This window comes from Pristis pectinata, chromosome 38 (assembly GCF_009764475.1).
Source record: "Pristis pectinata isolate sPriPec2 chromosome 38, sPriPec2.1.pri, whole genome shotgun sequence".
Taxonomy (NCBI): domain Eukaryota; kingdom Metazoa; phylum Chordata; class Chondrichthyes; order Rhinopristiformes; family Pristidae; genus Pristis; species Pristis pectinata.
This window is the reverse complement of record NC_067441.1, coordinates 5052612-5075412: the sequence shown is the minus strand read 5'-3', so window position 1 is coordinate 5075412 and position 22801 is coordinate 5052612. Positions and strand designations below refer to the sequence as shown.

The 22801-nt window shown below is 42.6% G+C and overlaps 1 protein-coding gene across 5 annotated transcripts in view; it reads left to right on the top strand.

Moving 5' to 3' along the window:
* Positions 1–20989, top strand: part of LOC127587104 (spectrin beta chain, non-erythrocytic 1-like) — a 261405-nt gene extending 240416 nt beyond the window's left edge. For 4 of the 5 annotated variants that reach the window (XM_052045324.1, XM_052045323.1, XM_052045325.1 and 1 more), the window contains 7 exons: positions 906–1057; positions 2235–2307; positions 2877–2933; positions 7706–7914; positions 10837–11010; positions 14171–14213; positions 15667–20989. In XM_052045324.1, coding sequence (XP_051901284.1) covers positions 906–1057; positions 2235–2307; positions 2877–2933; positions 7706–7914; positions 10837–11010; positions 14171–14213; positions 15667–15876 — 918 coding nt within the window. In that variant the 3' untranslated portion in view covers positions 15877–20989. The remainder of the gene's footprint in view (positions 1–905; positions 1058–2234; positions 2308–2876; positions 2934–7705; positions 7915–10836; positions 11011–14170; positions 14214–15666) is intronic. The other variant, XM_052045327.1, reaches the window with a different exon arrangement.
* Positions 20990–22801: the final 1812 nt, after the last annotated feature.

The window sequence follows — 22801 nt, the reverse complement described above, 5'->3', positions numbered from 1 at the left end:
TGCCTTTTCCAGGCCAGTGACTTATTTTCCCAGCCCTGTAACCTTTCTTTGACCCAGCCAAGATTGGCTAACTTAACACAAGAAGGTCAGATGGGGGCCATTAAGTCTCAAGTCCATCCAGCAACTCTCACGAGAAATGCTGTTTCTATCTTTGCTCTCAATAAACATCAGTAGTGGTAGTTTGTTTACTTACTTTCATGTATTCAATATTGGGACTTGGTTCCTCTGGAAGCTGGAATTTATTCCTCATCTCTAATTGCTTTTGGGAAGGTGGTAATGAACCTTTTTGAACTGCAGCAATTCTTCTGATGATGAACCATCGATTTCCTCTGGTAAGGAGTTCCAGAATATAAACCCAGACACAACAAAGAAAAGATTATGTACTTCCAAGTGACATGCTGCACATTGGAGGGGAACTTGCAGATGGTGGTGATCCTGTGTGCCTGCTGCCCTTGTCCTTCTCTGTAGTGGAAATCACGGATTTAGGAGATGACATTAGTCATGCTGATGCGTAACTGCAATACCTGTTTGTGACAAAGAGAAAAATAGTTAACAAGCACTTTTTCATGACATTGGTGCCCTTTTCGTACCGGTTTGCTCCCTGTCCCTCATGCAAATGTCTGAAGTCAAAAGACTTGGATAAAATTTATATTTACTTTTGTCAGAACAGTTAAGATAACACTGCTTTCCCACCAAATCATTGAGGATGGACTAAAAACACCAGCTTCAGCGTTGCTGAAATAATCTCTTCCAGAAGACGGTGTGCAGGCAAAAAGCAATTTCCAAGTGAGCACTGATATTGCAAAAGTGAACCGACTTCACAGGGCAAGAATGTTGGTCAAGGAGCTGTGCTGCTTAAAAGTGATTTTAAGCTAGCCACCTTAGCAATCTGTCATTTGTTACAGCTGGAACAGCAAGAGATTCGTCGCAAGCAGGAGGAGGAGGAGAGGAAGATAAAACCGCCTCCACCACCGTCGCCCCCTACGCCACATGTCTCTGTGACAGCAGAAGACAGCCTGGAGGCCAGGAGTCAGGCAGATCAAAATCAACAGACACGGTAATGGCACCCAGCAATTAGACATTTAGTTGCAGGGATGGGTTCCCATGTATGAAGAGCAGTTAACTTCCATTACTATTTGCCGTAGTTGCATCAGGGGTCATGGGTTCCAAAATGCCCTCCTCCCCTCTCTGTGCTATTATTTATAAATTTATCAACAGAAATACTCTTGGCTTAAGCATAATTGCAACCTAAAATTAACAGGAAGCAGGCAACTAGTGCACATGTAGTCAGTTAAAAACATTTTCAACATTGTCATACTAACCTGAATTGCCTTTGATGTTGGGCATAAAGCCTCTACAGGGGAGAAAAGTGAAAGTGCACTGTTACCCACTAATGGGAGGCTGTAAACTAAGGTACTTGCAGAAAATGACTGTACTGGGCTGGTTCACGTGCTTTGAACTACATGCCGTGGTGAGTCTTTTACAGGACTCTGCCTTCTCTGAGGCAGTCCTGGAAGTATTGGATGTTATAAATATAACAAGTAATTTAGCAAAATCTATTAAGGGATTAGGTATCTGTATCTTTCCTCGTCCTAACATTGCAGACCCTACAATGTTCTCGTCAAGGAGAAGAATGAGAGGAAATCTGCTTGAAATGTACAAAATGCAAGGTAGATGCAGGAATGATGTTTCCTCTGCCTGTGGTGTCCAGAATCAGTCTCAAAGTAAGGGATCAGCCATCAGAACTGAGATGAGAAAAAAAAAATTCTTCATTTAAACGGTAGCGAATCTTTGGAATTGTCTTTCCAAGAGGGCTGTGGAGCCAAGATATCTGAGAATATTCGAGATCAATAGATCTTTGGATATTAAGTGAATCAAGGGATGTGGGGATAATGCACGAAAGTGTTCAGTGAGATAAATGATCAGTCATGATCTTATTGCAGAGTGGAGTAGGTGCGATGGGAGGGTTATTATATGTTCTCTATGAAAATCCCTCTTGGCAGCTGGAAAATTCTACAGGATGCCTATGGGACTTTCATAAGGGAGGGCAGTGCTTCAAACTAACAGTTGAATCAAGTCTCTGCTCAGAATGAGAACAGGCTGTTGGTTCAAGTAAAGTTCGATTTGTAAAAGTGCCAGAGATTTAGTAGTAGGTAAAATCCCTGTAATTCTGTGACATACTTTTCATGATTTTATTCCCATTTAATATTGTGGCTTCTATTTGTTACTTACAGAGATGGTGACATGGCTAATCATCTGGAGCCCATTGCTCAGAATGGAGTGCACCCAGACATAGAGTCACAGCAGGTAAGTCCCACAGCTGTGAGAGTCCATGGTTTGTACAGTTAGGATTCAGCAATGTACCTCAGTGAGCACTTGAAGGCGTCACATTCAAATCACTGTCCAGCCTTGTTTAGTCCCCATCTCTAACTTCCCTCTGACATCTCCATAATCCTCCAATTCCAGGCTCGTGCGTAACCCAGATTTAATTGTCACACTGTTGTAACTGCCTGGGTCCTATGCTCTGAAATTCCCCATCTAAGCTCTGTGCCGCTCTGCTTTAAGCTGTTCCTTAAAACCCTCTGCTTCGGCTGAGCTTTTGGTCACTTGTCCCAGCATCATCTAGGTGTTAAAATTCTGACTGGTAACAAACCTGAGAAGCATCTTGGGCATTTTACTGTTTGAAAATTCAGTTTAAAAAAATTACACTGCTTAAACTTTAATATTTTTGCTGGTTTGTCAGAATTGCTAGAAATCTGGGGTGGACTATTGAATTGTTTCATCGATATAATTGCCACCTAGATCAGGGAGGGAGTTTAACAGTTTCGTATTGCCCCTATCATTGGTTACTACGCATGCTCCTCCTTTCTTTTCAGCCTTTGGATGATTTAAGACAGTTGAAAGATGGTGTATCGTCATCTGTGACAGTAACAGTAAGTGCTTTCTGCTTGTTTTCTACTTTTCCTCCTGACTTACACTTTTATCTGTGCAATGCATGTCATTCCTGTGTAACACTAACGAGGCTGGTATTTTAGAAAAGAGAAGGCTGAGGAGTTAAACTGTGGAGGTTTTTAAATTATGAAGGTTTTGTTTTTAAATTCATTCATTTTTCAGGATCTGTGTTGTGTGTTACTAGCACGGACAGCTTTTACTGCCCATTACGAATTGCCTTTGAGAAGGTGCTGGTATACTACTTGAACCACTGCAGTCTGTATGGTGTAAGTGCTCCCACAGTGCTATTGGGGAGGGACTTTGAGGATTTAGACCCTGTGATAATAAATGACCAGCAACGTATTTCTAAGTCTCAGTGGTGTGGAGGGAAGCCTGCAAGTGATAGTGTTGTGTCTGAAGCCTTTGTCTACTGAAGGCAGAGGTTGTGGATTTGGGATGTCCTAATTAAGTAGCCTGGGTGAGTGACTGCAGTGCATTTTGTAGATTGGACATACTGTAGCCACTGTGCACTATAGTAGATGGAATGATTGTTTCGGGTGGTGGATAGACTCCTTTGTCATGGATGGTGTTGAGCTCCCTGAGCATTACACTCATCCAGGTAAGTGGGGAGGGTTCTATCACACTCCTGACTTGTGCTTTATAAATGTTGGGCATGTTTTGGAGTGTCATGAGGTGAGTCATTCACACTGGATACCCAGCCTCTGATCTGCTCTTGTAACCAGAGTCTTTGGTCCAGGTGAGTTTCTGGACACTGGTGTCTCCCAGATTATTGATGGTGGGGAACTTGACAATGGTAATGGCCAGACTCTCTCCTGTGTCCATTTCTACCTCCTACCCCCAAGTTCACAAACTTAACTGCCCTGGTAGGCCCATTGTTTCTGCCTGCTCCTGTCCGACAGAACTCTTATCTTGACACCATCTTGTCCCCCCCCCGGTCCAGTTCCTTCCCACCTACATCTGTGACTCTTCGCATGCTCTCCACCACTTTGACAACTTTCAGTTCCTTGGCCCCAGCCACCTCATTTTCACTATGGACGTCCAGCCCCTCTATACTTCTATGCACCATCAGGAAGGCCTCAGGGCTCTCCACTTCTTTCTCGAAAACAGACCCAACTAGTTTCCCCTCCACCACCACCCTCCTCCGTCTGATAGAACATGTGCTTACCCTCGACAACTTCTCTTTTGGCTCCTTCCAGTTCCTTCAAACCAAAGGTGCAGCCATGGGCATTCGCATGGGCTCCAATTATGCCTGCCTTTTTGTTGGCTACGTGGAGCAATCCATGTTCCAAACCTACCCAGGCACCGCTCCCCAAGTCGTTCTCCGCTACATTGATGACTGTATTGGTGATGCTTCCTGCACACGTGTGGAACTCGTCAATTTAATCAACTTTACTTCCAACTTCCACTCTGCCCTCAAATTCACTTGGTCCATCTCCAACACCTCTCTCCCCTTTGTTGATCTCCCTGTCTCCATCTCAGAAGACAGGTTATCCACTGTCAGTCCAGATGAAGGTCTTGACCCAAAATGTCAACTGTCCGTTTCCCTCCAGAGATGCTGCCTGACCTGTTGAGTTCCTCCAGCGCCTTTTGTGTTGCTCCAGATTCCAGCATATGCAGTCTCATGTGTCTCCAGACTCTCTTCTGTTGCATATGCTCATTGGAACGTTTGTGGCATGAATGATTCTTGCCACTTTTCACATGATGTCTGAATGTTATCTAGGTCTTGCTGCATGCAGGCGTGGACTGGTTCATTTGCTGAGGAGCTGCAAATTGAATTGAACTATGAAATCATTAGCGAACATCTCTACTTCTAACATGATGGAAGGAAGATCATTGATGAAGCAGCTGAAAGTGGTGGGGTCTAGGAATGTGCAGAGTTTACTCATTGTCCCTGCAACTGCATGGATTTCCCCCAGTGTTCTGGTTTCCTGCCACATCCCAAAGTTAGGTTAATAGTCTACGATAAATTGCCCAGAGTGCAGGTGGGTGGCAGGAGAATCGGGAGGAGGGGGATGTTAATGGGCATGTGCTAAGTAATACGTTACAAGTAGGGGAATGGACAGAAGATCTCTGATGGCCAACATTATTCTCGACGTGCCCAAAGTCCTGCTGTGCCGTAAGAAATACGAGGATGATGTTTTGGGAAGATTTCCTTGTCAGCTTGTAATTATAAACTTTCCAGCTAAAGGTGCAAGTTTGAGGTTTAATTTTATCGGTAAAATACAAAAGACAGATTGGATGATGAAATTATGTCTTCAAAACTTGATCTATTTAATGTTGCGCTCTCTGACTCCTCTTTCCCTTGAAGACTACTCTTGAGGCATACCTAACTCATAGACTGCCATGCAGGAGATTATCTTTTACTGTAGCATATTTTAGCCTTTCTGTACGAGTTGGGAAACCCATTGATTGAAGCTCAGAGTCAAGGAGCAGTAGGTCAGTATTGAAGAGATGACAAACAATGAACCTAAAGTGAAGCAAGTACGCAGAAAAATCTATGACTGGTGAATTGTAGGATCCGTGACCCAGCAACTTTTGTGATAATTCATTCTTTGACCTGGCAAGTGCAAAGCCCAGGCAAGCCTATTCACCTGCACGTACAGAAGTTTGGAGTCAGTGTGTACTTTCTTATGTGTAAGGCAGTACTTGAAAACCAGGAACATGGGAGAAAAGTTTCCTCGTCTGCAGTTTCTGGCTGATCTGAATTTCAGCTTGCTCTATTTGCTTCGATATCCTTCCCCAACAAAAATCCATTTCAGTTTTGACATTTACAGTTGGCCCATCTGTGTCAGCCACTTTTTTTGGGGAGAGAGAGTTCTAGATTTTTGTGTGAAGAAGTGCTTCCTGCATCACCCAAGCTCTGCTTTTAAAATTTTTGTTCTGGCCTTTCACACAAGAACACAACAAAATAGGAGCAGGAGTAGGTCAAATTTCTATGCACCTCAGATTTAAGTGACTGGCCCTTATTCTGTAGCTATGTTCCCTTGTTCATGACTCTCCCACAAGTGGAATTTTTTTTTAATCTGACTTGCAAAGATCATTGAAGAAAATACCAGCTGCCCACTGTTGACTCTAGGGATATGCCAGTTTTGATCAAGTAGGTACCATTATCTTAAAAACGCCAGAATCACATGCTTCACAAAGTATCACGCTGCTTTATTTAAAAAGGGAAGAGTATTCTGCCTAAGACGCCTAGAGAATTTGTGAGTCTCTTTTCCTTCCTTTGCGGACACCAATGGACCTGCTGTAGTTATCAGACACCATTTTAACTGGTCTGATGTTCCCTCCTTGACCTCAGGTGATCTCAGCTGCTGAAACTGACAACCACCTCAGGTCATTGGATTGAACCAGTGGGGACTGTTAAGGTTGACCTGTGCAATGACCACAGTGCAGAACCTCGTTGGCATTAGGTAGCAAGGGTGGTATTGCTTCTGCCCAATCCACCACGCATTAGATTGTCCACTGCACGAGCAAAGATGAGTCTGCACAAGTAAATTGATCATTATTGCAATAGAGAAACGGGGGGCTATGTGGGAGGGAAGGGTTAGATAGATCTTAGAGCAGGATAAAATGTCGGCACAACATTGTGGGCCAAAGGGCCTGTACTGTGCTGTAATGTTCTATGTTTTAATCCCATGCAGAACATTATGACTTCATCTACTCACCAACCACATAAAATGATCAGCAACTAGGTCAGCTCAAGTAGGGGGATTTCCTTTCTGATCCAACCGTGCTTCTGTGATTTAAATCACACTTTACAAAGTGCAGAAGATGGTCATTCTGTTGGGTATGTGGGTTCTGCCATATAATTGAGAGGAGATAGGAAAGTTTAGGATGGACAGACTTATGTGGGTGAGGAGACGATTTTGGGGGTTTGTAAGTAGCCGCGATTTGTGCCCTGGGTAAACAACAGAAATCTACTTCCTCCACCTCCCATCTATAGAGACTGTTTGATTTGTACTTCCGTTGATCAATAATCTCAAAAGCTGGAAAAGTGTCGGGCAAATGATAAAAGTCTAGTGTGCTATCTCTGGAAGTGTTTGATGCGATAGAGTAGTGGGAATTTGTATCTAACCCATATTGCCCATCCTGGGAGGGAGACTTACTCTGTTTCTAATTCATGCTGTCGCTACCCTGGGAATGTTTGATAGGATATTACAGGGCGAACGTTACTCGGTGCCTAACCCAAGGGTGAAATTGACTGTTTAATTCTCCAGCGTACACGTCACAAATTCTGCACTCAAAATCAGTCCAAAAACAACCTTGTAAAATTCATAGAACTTGAAGTGTCTTGTCATTGGGGCAGATCAGTGGCACTGCTGGTGGAGCTGCTGCCTTGCAATGCCAGAGACCGTTCTCCCTGTGAGTGGGTGGGTTTTCTCCAGCTGCTCCTGTTTCTGCCCACAGCCCAAAGACATGAGGTTTGATAGGTTCATTGGCTACTGCAAGTTGCCCCTAGTATGTAGGTGAATGGTAGAGTGGGTGAGTTGATGAGAATGTGGGATTAATGTAGGATTAGTAAATGGCCAGAGTGGACTCGGTAGGCCGTAAGGTCTGTTCCCATGCCATGTGTCTCTGTGACTCTGAACTTGATTGGCCTGTTCTCATCTTTCACATTCTCCTGTGTATCAGATGTTAAAAATCGAAGTTTTACTTTGCTGAAGGATGAGGATATGATATTAATCACTGCCATGGAATTTTGGTCCTGGAGCAGCTCTGACACTGGGTGTAATGTTTTTGGCTTGTGTTCCAGGTCTCTGAAGCATCAGAACCTGTTAACGGGACAAACGCAGAATCGAAGAAAGATAACGTTCCAGCCCAGAAAACCCCGCAATCATCTCCACGCCCAGGATCTGACAGTATCCAGGTCAGCAAGGCACAGGACACAGCCACAGTACAAATGGAAGGTATTTTGTGTCGAAAACATGAATGGGAATCGCACAACAAGAAAGCCAGCAGCAGGTACGAGACTGGTAATGGCAAAACCAGCTAAAGTGTACAAATATCAAACTGCAACAATGTGCAACAAATTAATTGGGAGTGAGGTGTATAATCTGTGGGATTCCCTTCCAGGCTCTTTGTTATTTAGAAAATATTTATACCATGTTACGTGCATCTATAGCTCGGTCAAGGATTGATATGAGCAGCATCGATTCTGTGCCACACCTTGATAGGTCATGTAGAAATTTGTACTCTATGTATGCAATAAGAAGTAGTGTGCATTGGACTCTTGTTTCTGAAATTTACTTCACTGAGGTCAAAGGAACTCAGGAGCAGAGGTCATTAGATTTTCGTTTTGTATCATCTTTTTAGTTTAGACCAATAGAATTCAATGGTCTTTCCCTCTGATATAAGTAACCATGACCTCTTGAAATTCTGTAACTTCTCAAATTAATACACCACACATTATAAATGGACAATACGATGACGCAGTCTAGCCCAGGTTTGATCCAGCTTTGGTGCTGCCTGTTGTGGAGTTTGCGCGCTCTCCATGTGACCATGTGGATGTTCTCCCAGTGCTTCAGTTTCCTCCCACATTACACAGATGTGCTGGTAGATTATTTGGCTGCTGTAAATGGCCCAGAGTGGAGGTGGATAGTTGGGAGTATGGCAGGGACGTTGACGGGCAAGTGAGAATGTATAGGTTTTGGGGAAATTTGTAGGAGCTGTTATGGACTCGATGGACTGAGTGATCTCCGAGCTTGTAAGAAAACCTGGGGGGAGGAGGTGCAAGGGAAGGGTCTTCTTAAAAGAAGTTATCCAAGCTAATATGTCTTGACTATGATAGACTTCTGTGGGCTCCCAGAAACAATTACCAACACATGAATTGTGTGTGATTACCACCTTGTGTTATCACAGAGGTATGCACCATTGCCCATTAGACATATATACTGACCTTCCATAGCCTGTCCCTGCTGCCTAATGCTACCCCCTGTGAAATATAGTCTATCCAGGTGTCCCTGGCCTTGCCCAACTTGTCTAAATCACATTGGTGCTTCTGCATCCTTCTCACTGCTCTCACTCACCACCCCACTCTGTGTCGTCTATAAACTTGGAAATATTACTTCCAAATCATCAATGTATATTGTGAATACTTGGGGCCGAAGCACTGATCTCCGTGTGACTGCCTGGCACCCATAAAAAGACCTTTTTATTCCTACTTTCTCTTTCATATCTGTCATCCAGTTCTCAGTGTATGTCAGTATATTACCTCCATTTCCACATGCTCAAATCTTGCATGCTAACCTCTTCTGTGGGACCTTGTCAGAAGCCTTCTGGAAGTCCAAATACGCCACATACCCTGGTTCTCCATTATCCATTCTACCAGCTATGTACTCAGAAAAAACTCCAGTAAAGTTGTTAAGTATGATCTCCCTTTTGTAACCCCATGGTGACTTTATCCAATTCTGTTAATGCATTCCTGTGTCAGATTATTACATCTTTTATATAGATTCTTGCATTTCTGCACAACTGATGTTAGGCTAACTGATCTGTAAATCCACTTGTTTTTTATCTCCTCCCTTTTTTCAAATAGTGGTGTTTACATCTGTCACCCTGTGATCTGTAGGAACTGCTCCTGAGCCGAAGGAGTTTGGAAGATGATCACCAATGCATCCTCTATTTTCAGGGCACTTCCTTCAGAACTCTGGAGATTTGTCAGCCTTTAGCCCCAATAATTTCTCCAGCGCTATTTCTTTACTAATACTGAGTTCCTTCAGTTCTTCCCTCTCTGTAGATCCATGATTCCCCAATGTTATTTGTTATTGAAGGTTATGTGTGTCCCCCGCTTGTGACTAAATTATGTTTAAATTGTTTTGCCATTTCATCATAATTATAACTATAACTTCCCTTATTTCTGACTGTAGGGGACACTTTTTTCTTCAGCAGCCTTTTTCTCTCCACTGTAAAAACCTCTTTATTTAGAGAGAAGATTTAACTCAGTTTTTATGTTTCCTGTATGTATACTCTCATACTCCATTTTCCTCCTCTTAATTATCTTTCCATTTTTCTTTGCTGACTTCTAACCTGCTTCCAATCCTCGGGTCTGCTGCTTTTATTGGAACTTCTATATTTCTCCTCTTTGGATCTAACGCTGCCCATAATTTCCTTTGTAAGCCATGTTTCCCTATTTATGTTTGTGCCAGAAGAGAATGAATAATTGTTATAATTCACTTACACATTATTCAATCACATGTCCACCGTCAACCTATTCAGTAACATTCTCAAATCTATAACAGCCAACTCGCACCTCATAGCTTTGTTGTTTATCTCGCCCAGGTTCAATAACCCTAGTTTCTGATTCCACTACTTCACTCTCCATCTTAATGAAGAATCCTATCACGTTGTGGTCACTCTCCCTGAAGGGACCCCAGACAAAAATACTGTTGATGATCTCACTCTCATTGCATAATACCCAGTCTAGGATAACTTGTCCTCCGGTTGGTTCCTCAACATTTCAGTCTTTAAAAAAAAACCACATCCACACTCCAGAAGTTCCTCCTCTACAGTATATTATGAATTTAGTTTGATCAATCTATATGTAGATTAAAGTCGCCCATGATTACAGTTGCATTATAGTTGCAGGCTTCTCTAATTTCATGTTTAATTCCACCCCCTACATCACTGTTGCTCTTAGAGGGCCTTTTGACAACATTTTCAGCCTCTTGGTGTTTCTCAACTCCACCCATACAGATACCACATTATGATTTTCCGAGCCAGTGTCCACGTTGTAAGGAATTCTCCTCCTTTTTCCAGTGGGCACACAGGGCGTATTAACTCATTAACTTGTAATTGCTGCAGACAAGGACCTCTCTAACTTGATTTATAATGCTCCAATACATATGAAGCCATCAAGCTAACTCTGCTGCAATTTTTCTACCTCAGGTCATGGCAGAATGTGTACTGTGTCCTGAGGAATAGGAGCCTTGGCTTTTATAAGGATTCCAAGAATGCCAACAGTGGAATTCCATACCACGGAGAGGTTCCAGTCAGCCTGACAGATGCTGTGTGTGAGGTGGCACATGATTATAAGAAGAGGAAAAGTGTCTTCAAACTTAGGTAAGGGTCATGTTATCCATTGTCTCCATTGTGCAGTCCTCCTTTCTCTTAATATTGCACTGCAGTACACTGTACCTAAAACTCATTAAATATGAGTGTCTTCCTGTAACGTGCATTAAAATAACATAGTACATTGCAGATCAGATCTGCACCAATTCTAGTCTTCATCCAGATGGAGTACAAAATTGTTCGATCATTGCAGCCTTATCGCAAAATTGTTCAATCGTTACAGCCTTATGGCATCGTACCGGTCAGATTGAAGTTTCCCTTCACTTTATTGTTTCCGTAAAATGAAACGGCACTATGGCACAGCACAGATGGAGACCATTTGGCTCATTGTTCCTGATACAATTCTTCATTAAAATGATCCAATTAATCCTGCAGCCTTGTAAATTTTCCCCTTCCACATGCTCATTTAATTCCTCCTTTAAAGCTGTTACTGAATCTACTTCGGCTGCCCTTTCAAGCAACACATTCCCAATCACAACAGCTCGCTGTGTAAAACATTTCTCTCCTGCTCCTCTTTAATTCCTTTTCTGATTTACTTGCGTTCCTCGGATCGCTAACCATCATGTCATTGGAAATAGCTTCTCTCTTACCTTGTCCTTTCTCTTCAGGGTATTGAATCTATTCAATATCCAAGACCTCCACTGTCCCTCATCCCTGACACCAAGCTGGTAAATCTCCTTGCATCTTTTGCAGTGGCCACAATTGTACACAATGTTCCAACTGGGACCTAAAGTTAACCAGTGTTTTATTATGTTTGTTGTGTTCTGAAATCATCGTAAAGTAGAATGGTTGTAGCACAGAAGGAGATTGTTTGACCCATATTTATTACAGATTACAACTGCACACCACTCGTGTCACTATTAATTCCCCCTTATTATATAATTCCTTATTATATATCTGCGGCCATTAGTCCTTGACGCTTCACTAAGGAGAACAACCTCCCATTATTCACTATGTCCGTCCCCCTTTTCCTTTTCTGTCAAATCTCCCCTCATCCCAGAACCATTCTTGTAGATCTTTCCTGGACTCTGTAATGCCTTCGCATCCTTCCTATAATAAGGCAGCCAGAATTGAACATAAAACTCCACCAGAGGTTGGATCGGTTTTGTTTTCTAAAATTTCAGGGTGACTTCTCTGCGTTTTTTATTCAATGCTTCTGTTGATAAAGCACAGAATTGTGAATGCTTTATTGACTACCTTTTCAATTTCCAATAACTTGTGCGCCCATAGCCCTTGTCCTTCTGTTCATGCACCCCTTTTGGAATGGCATCCTTTATTCTATACTGCCTCTCCTCATTCTTTCGACCAAAATGCATCACTTCATTATCCTCCGTATTAAACTTCATCTGCCATTTGTCTGCCCATTCAGCCAGCCTGTTTATATCTCACTGCAATATATCACTATCCTCTTCAAAGTTCACAACACTGCCAGGTTTTGTGTCACTCGCAAATGTAAAAATTGTGATTTGCATTACCAAGTCCAAGTCATGAATATAGATCAAAAAACAGTAATGCCCCAACACTAATCCCTGGGGAATTCCATATTCACTTTCCTTCAGTCCAAGAAACAATCATTTACCATGACCCTCTGTTGTCTGTTACTTCACCAATTTTTTTCCATACTATCAATGTCCCTTTTATGTCACACGCTTCAACTTCGGTAATATACCTGTTGTGCGACACCCTATCAAAAGCCTTCAGGAAGCCTGTGTACACCACATTGACTGCATTACCTCATCAACTCTATCCACAATTTCTTCAAAAAATTATATCAAATTGGTACAGACCATGTACAGAAAGGATTAGGCATCATTAGCTTAGTTAGTTCAGCACAACACAGTGGGCTGAGGCGCCTGTTCCTGTGCTGTACTGTTCTGTGTCCAATGTTGGTTAAACATAATTTCCCCTTAACAAATTCATGCTGCCTTGTTTTCATTATTACATTTTCCTCCTGTTGAGTTTCTGAATTTTTTCCCACCACTGAGCTTAAACTGTTTGGCTATAGTTGCTGGGTTTATCCTTTTTTGAGCAAGTGTGTAAGATTCACCACCCTACAGTACTATAGCACCACCCCCACATCCAAAGAGCATCAAAAGATTGTGATCAATTTCCTTCCATCCTTCCCTCAAAACCTTAGGATGCATTCCATCAGTTTGGTAATTTACCTACTTTAAGTTCAGCCAACATTTCTAATATCTTTCAATTTTTACTGTATACAGTGTCTCGACTATCTCTTTGTTCATTGGAATCACCCTCTTCCCTGGTAAAGACAGAAGCAAATTATTTATTTAATACCTTGGCATCCACGTGCAAGCTCCCATTTTGTCATTAAATGCTCCATTCTTTCGTGCACTACCATTGACAGTGTATGTACTTATAGAACACTTTTGGATTCCCATATATGTTGGCAGCTAATCTTTTCTCTCAAACTTTCTTTGCCTCTCTTCATTTCTACTTCCCCTCCAATTCTTTCCTAATCAGTTTTGTTTTTGTTGGTATTTAAAATCTGACACTTGCCACTAGTGGTTTTTTTTTGCCTCACATATTCCAGAACCGTCTCTTCCTTAAAGGCAGCTCATTATTCTTCTCTAGTTTTGCCTTTCAACCTTTGATTCCAGTTTACCCCTGGCCTGATCCACTCACATTATTGAAACTGGCCTTCAATTAATCATTTAAGGTTAGTTACTTAATGGTTAAGTCTCATGAGAGAAAAGTATCAGAAAATACCTTAACACTGCCCTCAGCATTGATATACGTTCCCTTTGTTATCCTTAATAGGCTGTACTCTTCCATGTACACTATTTGCGTGTCTGTAGAACGCTTCTGGATTCCCATTATGTTGGCAACTAATCTTTCCCCTAATTCCATTGAAATTGCCTTTTTTCCATTTAATTATTTAAGGTTAATTATTTACTGGTTAAGTGTCATGAGGAACACAAAATGTCAAAATAGTAATCGGATAAAAAAACCTCTAGACTTGCCAGGCTGTTGCTACCTTTGATATTAAACTCCGAGCAAACTGAAATGCAACATCAAAGTATCGGCCAAAGTTGTGCTTAGGGGTGAAAGCTTTGATTAAACTGAATGGAAACGTGATATTGCCTGTGCATGAGCTGCAGTGATTACTGAATAAATTTATTTTTGATCCCAGACTCAGCGAAGGAAAGGAGTTCCTGTTCCAGGCCAAGGATGAGGTAAGTGACAAGCACTTGCCCTATGATGGAAACTGTGGCAGTGACTTAACCCAGAGTCTGCCGAATGCGCAGTAATGCTGGAAGGTAGTGGGAGATCCAGCCCTGTCATGTTGAATGTGCATATGTTGCATACAGATATTCCTGGAAAGTAGAAGATTTGGCATCTCTTTAAGATTGGGTGGGCAGTAGATCTCGATCCAGGGCACAAATCGAATGCATAATAATGGAAGAAAAGTCTCTTCTGACTGCTGGAGACCTTTTAGGTAGAGATTGTAGCTGAAATTTGGGTGAAATCTATCAAGGTTTGGTGATGCTAACCAATATTTAGCATCATTTGAGATTCTGATGTGGATTTGTTTTTACATCCCGTGAATGAATATATAAGACAAACCCAAAGCTGGCACTAGAAGTGTACTTAATGAAGCTCTTCTCAGGGCTGAGGCACTGGTGTCATGTAAAGAAATCATTGCTGCAGCTGTACAGTTGACATGTCATAGTCAGTACCCCTGTGTCTGAGGGGTATTGGGCACAAGTTTTGATGCCAGTCTCTTCTGGTAGCTCTATGGGTGACTGAATCTCCTGGTTCTTGCAATAAGCTGTATAGATCAGGACACTCCATGATGTTAGCTTTCATAAGTCGTGGGATCGAGTTTAAGAGCCGCGAGGTAATGATGCAGCTCTACAAAACTTTGGTTAGACCACACTTGGAGTACTGTGTCCAGTTCTGGTCGCCTCATTATAGGAAGGATGTAGAAGTGTTGGAAAGGGTGCAGAGGAGATTTACCAGGATGCTGCCTGGTTTGGAGAGTATGGATTATGAGAAGAGACTAAGGAAGCTAGGGCTTTACTCTTTGGAGAGAAGGAGGATGAGGGGAGACGTGATAGAGGTGTACAAAATATTAAGAGGAATAGATAGAGTAGACAGCCAGCGCTTCGTTCTCAGGGCACCAATGCTCAATACAAGAGGGCATGGCTTTAAAGTAATGAGTGGGAAGTTCAAGGGAGATATCAGAGGGAGGTCTTTTACCCAGAGAGTGGTTGGGGCATGGAATGCGCTGCCTGGGGCGGTGGTGGAGGCAGGTACATTGGTCAAATTCAAGAGATTGTTAGATAAGCACATGGAGGAATTTAAAGTAGGGGGATATGTGGGAGGAAGGGGTTAGATAGTCTTAGGCGTGGTTTAAAGGTCGGCACAACGTGGTGGGCCGTAGGGCCTGTATTGTGCTGTACTGTTCTATGGTTCTAATTCCCTTTACATGGTGAACTGGCTGATCCGAATCAAATCACGGGGGTGTGGAGGCCCGTGAATGAGTTGGATTTGGTGCTTCTAATTGCATAGGATCTTTTGCCATGTGATCATTTAGTCTTCTCTTTTCACTTCCTGAGAGTTGGGGAAGACTGAATTGGAAGAAGTATAATTGGGTTTATTTACTTACAAGGGTGTGCTTTGCAGGCTGAAATGAGCAGCTGGATCGATGCAATCACCAGGTCGATCTCCACCAGTCAAGAGGACCGCCACCCCATCACTCCCCAGGGCCTTACCCGTGCCATGACGATGCCCCCCATATCGCCCAACAGCGGTGAAACCGTCACCCTGCGAAGGGACAAGGACGGCAAGGAAAAAGATCGAGAAAAGAGATTCAGCTTCTTCAAGAAAAAATAGGCAAAGACTCAAAAGTTATAACAAAAGAGTAAAAGTCACCACACGTTCCACACTTCGCACGTCATTCCAGTCGATTCCAGCTTGTTTTTCTGAATGACTCTATACCTGGCGTTCCCGGGGCATGTGGGGGGAGGGGGGTGTTGGAATTTAGTGAAACAGAATACTTTTTTTCAGGGAGTGAAACAAAAATGCCAATACTTCTGGAATGATGAGCAGAGCATCTCTGAAGAACTGATTCATGAAACACTAAGTACTGTTCTTGGTTTACCTAAGGTAGTTGAGGAAGAGAGAATCTCTCTGTGATGGGATGTTTCCAGCAGAATAGTGTATTCATAATTGGCTGAGCTAAAAGTATTGGGTATCTGGTTGGTTTTTTCATAGGACTGCAATGTGACCATTTGGCTATGAGGTCTTTACACTGTTGAAGGGTTGATGGGTCGCTAAACTGAAGCTTGCAATTAACATGTCCCCTCTCCCCCAACTAAGCCAGGCAGAGTGATCACTGTCGGTCTGAACAGCTACAAAATGAGGCCAGGTTGGAAGTATGTATTCCACAAGCAACCATCAGACATGTTATCCGAGTTGGTGCCATTTCACTTTTCTTCCTTTTTTTCCCTCATCTTCCCTCCGTCATATTTTTTCCCCTTCCTCGCACTTAACCAGATTGCAGGGAGTGTGGAGTGGGGAGACACATTGTTAAATAAAGGGGGCATATGCAACTTTTAAGATAATTGTGTATTTATTGAAAATCAAGAGATGCTTCAAAGATGTGGAGAGATGAGACAGGTTAGGTGAGAGTGTCAGACCTGATTCTGTATGCTTCTCTCCCGTCCGCATTGGTCGGTTCGACTTCATGTGCCAGCTGTTCCTTCCTCATTGATGTCCCTCAACTTTAACCCAATGAATTGCTTTAAGAAAAGCAAATCTGCCCATGAAATGGGCAAAAAAAAATCTCCATTTTGCCAAACATTTTCTGTCTTGCAAACCATGCTGTGTCAGGTGTTGGAGTGGATTATTTGCTTTAAAGGAACTTACATTGCAGAACTTGTCAAAATATTCTCTTTACTAAGTTGTTGTGGTGAAAATTGTAGGTCAGTTTAAAGTGGATTTTTTTAAGTAGCTTTTAAGTTTTTTACAGTATAGGTGTTTCCTTTGACTGTCACAACCAACAGCAGCTACCATTCAGTTCTGTTTAGAACTGGACGAAACCTCTGTAGTGTAGACCCCGATGCACTTTGTCCTGCTGTAGAGTTTGGAGTGGGTGCACAGTTGCACTTGTCTTACAACTTGTTAGATGAGACGTCCTTTCTCCACCGGATGATTGTATTCACCTTTTTATCATCTGAACACTTTTAACATTAAGTTAAAACCATACATTAGCCTCCATTTTAAAAACAAAGTTTTAAATTCTCCTTTGTTCTGCTAACTCTCATTTCCTTTTTTTTCTTATGGTGTCGCACCTTCCACCCCCTGCTTCTTGGCGATGACTGAGCTGCAAGTTACTTAACACCTCTCCGTTTGAGAACTGGCCCTCTGAAGAATTTTAGACAGTGAGCAGGAGGTAGGAGAGATGGTAGGGTAGGTGAGCAAATGGTCGAAGAGATACTTGATTAGAAGGATTTTGAAAGTTAGAGGTAGGAAGGATAGGATTTACGGTAAGCTCTTGCTACTGTAATGTGGTTTGCTACAGAGGTGTATTTTGTTGTTGATCAGATCTGAGATGTGCTTGAGTTACTAAAGTGCTGTTAAGTATTTGCTATGACTTGGTACGTTATAAATCCTATTATGTATATAGAAAATGAAAGGCGTGCTGCACTCAAAAGTCTATATGACGATAACCATCAGCCAAGGAAAATCTAAAAGTTCAGAATATTGAGAACTTTAAGCAGCTTCAAGAGAAGGTGCTTCAGAAGCAAAGGGGTTATTTTTATAATTTAAAACCTAATACTGGCAGGTAGAGAGGGAGGCTTCCACTACTTGGAAACCTCGGTTCTGATAGCTCATTGTTGACACAAAGTTATCAAAAATTGGACCTATAACTTAAATCTTTTGAAGAGGAAGTTCTTCAATGTTAGATTCTTCATGTTAGATTTTGAACATATTAGAGATAAATAACGTGCAACATTTTTTTAAAGAGAGTTCTTCACATGAGTCTCATTTGAAATCATTTTTAAAATGCAGAACTGTAAATCGATACCAGATTCTGGGCTGTCCAGTCACATTTCAAGATACTCATAGTGCACAGACTTGGGAGAGAAGTGGTAGAAATGAGCCTTGTGATTAGTGGGACTGATGGTGGCCAGACACCAGCTTTAAGGCATCTAGATCACATGCAGACATTTTCACGTGCTCCCAATGCTCCTTAATCACGATTTTGATGAAGACGTTGCCACGGTGGTAGCTGAGTACACTGTGCCACAAAGGCTTTGGGTTTAGGCAAGAGATGCCTGGATTCTGTTAAACAGCAGGCAGTTTCTGACCTTATTTAGTGACTCAGAACAAATGTAGGGTGAAGAAATTAGTACTGTCTGGTACACTGCCATTTGTGGCACTTACTGTGGACAGTTGTGATTCATTCCCACGGGTGCTTCTCACTCACTAGTGCAGACAACCCGTACCTCTTCCCGGCGCTTAAGTAGCTTAGAGGCAAGTTTGGAAGGACAGGATAGAGTAATATAGTATGGCTGAGGGTATCACACAACTTACATAGATGCTGCTGTTTGCACACCCTTGCAGTTGGGTTAGACTGAAATCCTTTGTACAAGAGAAGAAAAATAGCACCAGTGAGGCATCCAGAGGAGAGAACAGGAGATTCTGCATGAAGGAAGGAGGGGGAGAAATAATGGGATGTTGTCTCATTACCTGGGGATACAAGACAAAAACCACAGCAGTGTTAACTCTGCAGCAAGTGATTTTAGGATGCTGGTTACCAGCTGCAAGTGTTTTCTTATATTCAGAAAGGATCCATCTTAAACATGTTAACCTAGTGCCAAGTGAAGCCAGAGTTAGTACACATTTAGTGCCATAATGGTGCCAAGAGTCGTCAACCCATTCCCACAGGACCATCCCAACCTGTTTCACTGATGATCCTGCGAGTCAGACTGTTCCTTTCCAACTCCATCTGCCACTCTCCCAAAGTGTCGGCACAGCCTTTGGAGTCCAGGAAGTTTATTTGCTCGACCATGCTGGCCAGCTTTTTTTTGAGGAATTTATGATCTACATTATTTTTGCTGCAGCAATTCACGTTGAAAATGGGTTAGACATTGCACTTAAATCTGACTCTGGTAGTAGTTGTTAGGGCCCCGAGCTAAGTATTCATGGCGGTCCTTCTAACTAGCCACAGTCTACATTTTGGGTCTTAGGTAGGTCGAGCAGTTCTGCAAGCTGAACATGTCCTTGGAAGAGGAGGAGTTTAAAACTCCAAGGTAGCCTCTATAACATTCTGGAGCATAAACATCCAGCCCTCGGTCCTGCCACTGAAATCAATTGTTCAGTTTAATAAGGATGTGAAAATCAGCCATCCTCTGATCCTTGTCGTAAAACGGGGGATCTGTGGATGTTGGGCAAAGACAGCATCAGTGAAAGTCTACTGATGCTGGCTCTGGGGGGGGGCGCACAGGCACTAGGTCCCTGAGAGCACTCAGCACCTGTGGTACTGTACCCTGAAAAGGAGCCTCTGGCTCCACAAAGTAAGGAGCACAAGAGCCATTTTAATAATATCCAATAAATCGATCGCAATTATGAGGGTGTTGTATGTTTTAAAATGCTTTTTGCTGTACTCAATTGATGTTTATGGAAGTTGGTGAATGTGTTATGAACCGTCTTAGTTTATTAACAAGGAATTTAAATTCAGGAAAAATTGGTAGTGGATAAATTAAACTGGGTTGTGACAATGATTTGCAGTGGGTGAAAATATAAAATATAGAAAATGCACAGCAGCTTTGATAGTATGGATTAAAGAGGCTGACTGATGGGTTAGTCTGTTATTTTGCCTTAGCAGGTCTGGTCTCGCTGCTGCGTACTTTCAGTTGCGATCAGGTTACATGTGACTTTACATCAAGTTTCTCCCCGAACCAACAATCTTATTCAAGTAGGTGACAGTGGAAAAGTTACTTCCAAAACAAGGCAGAGTATGAACTTAGGTCCTCGTGCTATTTGCCTCCTTAAAGTCCATCAACTTTTTGACAAGAATTGGAGCTATCTTGTGATGTAATTGTTAGTGTCAGCAGAAGCAAGTTTGTAATGTGCCTGTGGAGTGTGAGAAGCTGGTACGGGGAAGTGTAACTGTTGGCTCGTGCAAGGAATGTGTTGACTCTGTGTGTAACCGATGGTAAAATTCGCACTGGGAACGCCAGACAGGTTATTGTAGGGAGAAGTTTGTCTGTATATAATCTGCGCTGTACGTAATCCGCGCTGTAACGCCACTTCTGTTTGATGGGACGGTATAGAGGGAGCCTTTCTGTACAGCTAACCAGTGCTGGCCCTGCCCTGGGAGTGTCCAGGACAGTGTGGTGTGAGCTTTACTTTATTATCGAACCTTTGCGGTGCCTGCCCATGGAGTATTTGAAGAGAGAGTGCAGAAGGAGCTTTACTCTATATCTAACCTAACCTTCTCTTGCCATAGGAATGTGTGACAGAACAGTGCAGAGGGAGCTTTACTCTGTATCTAACCCATGTTGTACTTGCCCTGGGAGTCTTTGATAGGACAATGTGGAATACAGTTATGTTGTATTGACCCTTTATAAAACCTGCTTAAATTAGGAATCACATCCCTCAGTTTGAGAGAGCACAAAATCCAGTCCAATTTTGTTTTTAATGTAGCTTGATGGAAATGTTTGCCCAGACACCAACTCATTTGATAAATTACCATCTGTGGCTTCATCTGATACGGTGAATAAACAGAAGTGAAAGCTATTGAGAGTGTGGGAGGGGAGGACTGATCACAGCACAGGCTTCATTAAGACTGTGGCTCTACTGGGCGGTTCCAAATGTTCCCTTAAAGGCTTACTAATGAATGGGGTGGCCTTGATGTTCCCATTTGAAGTTTGGAATATTATAATCTCTATTTACTGAATTCTTATTGTACTGAAAATAAAGAGTGCATTTAAACTGTTTTCCTAGTGCCTTGCTTACTCATTGCCCGAGTTTCAGAGGGCTGTTGTACTAACTAATGCTGCATTAAAGGATGAAACAGTTTTCTCTGACTCTGTAGGTTAAAGAAGCCTAAAGGTGAGTTATGTGGGCAATTTCTAACTCGGCAGGATGGTCCCAGCTCTACTACGGTTTGCCTTGTGCTCACTGGGCAACTGTCGCTGTCTAGTAACCCTGGAGGTTTGTGTCTTGAAGCAAAGTTCACATTCGGGATCTGTTGCGATGTTGCAGTGACCTACCAGCTTCCCCGCACTTATTCTGAGAGGAATCAACTGGTAAGAAAATTATTTTACGTTACTTATAGTGTTCTTTTGCCTAACAGTGGATAGTAGTGTAGCATACAACCATTGGAAGTTTTTCTAAACCTTTACAACTGTCTGGTGAGCCTATCCATTTCATTCTGGGCACCACATCTCAGGAACATGCTTTCTGTCTCCCTCTATTCTTGAATAGTGCTGGTAATTTGTGGATTTCCAAACTGCTGGGACCTCACTACAATCTAGTGAACTTGGTAAATTGCAACCAACACATCCATATCTCCACAGCCATTTCCTTTAAGACCCTAGGACGCAGGCCAACACGTGCAGGGGACGTTGACCTATAGCCCCATGGGCCACAATTGGTTAGAATGGCTGTTTTCCTTCCTTAACAGAATTAGTGAACCAGATGGGTTTCCATGACAGGCTGGTAGTTCTGTTGTTGCTGTGAGTGATTCCAGATATACTTAATTATTTCAGTATAAATTCCCCAACTGTTATGCTGTGTTCAAAGCCACATCTCTGGATCAATGGTCCAATACTCTGGCCTCTAGTCCAGTATTGTTGCCACTCTACCGATGAACCTAAAGCACAGAACTTCCTAACGATGATACCACGGATGCAATACACAAGGAATGAGGGCTGCTTTTCATTCGAACTGTGGGTTCTAATAAAATTCTTCAGATTTGTTCAAGGTTGCGGAGTTGGTAATCGATGGCCGTAAACCTAAGATCATCCCCTTGAAACTGAGGGAAAAAGTAGGTGAATTTTTTAATGCCCCGAGGTTGCCCCTTGAGAAACAGTGACAAAAGCAGAATCCGTAATGGGTTTCGAAGTAAACTTGGAAAAGAAAATGTTGGCACTTATCAGTCCATGCAAAGCCTGGATAAAATAACATCTGCATCACAGAAATGCACGACATTCAATGGTGGTATCATTGCTGAAACTTCCACCATGTCTCCTGGGGTGGTCACCATTGACCAAAAACTCAACTGGTCCAGCCACATAAAAACCATGGTTATAAAAGCAGGTTTCTCACAGTGAGTGACTCACCTCCTGACACCTAAAGTGCTTTTCAGCATCTGCAAGGCAGGAATAGTAGAGAACCTTCCAGTTGCCTGGATGAGTGTAATACAATAATCTTATATTGTCGAGGATAAAGCAGCCTGTTTGAATGGCACCTCATTAATGGGCCAAAACATTCATTCCCTCCACCACCTGCATACTGTGGCTGCAGTGTGCACCAGCTACAAAATGAACTGCAGTTACTCACCGAGGTTACTCTGGCAGCAGCTCCAAAGCCCACAACCTCTACCATCAAGAAGGACAAGGGCACTAGGTGCAGGGGAACACCACCACCTGCAGATTTACCTCCCCAGTTGTACATCATCCTGACTTGGAAATATCTCCCCATTTCTTCATCACCGCAGCATATAAATCCTGGAATTTCTTCCTCGATAACACTGAGTGCATGTTGACCAGAAGGACTACAGTGGTTCAAGAAGATGGCTCACCGC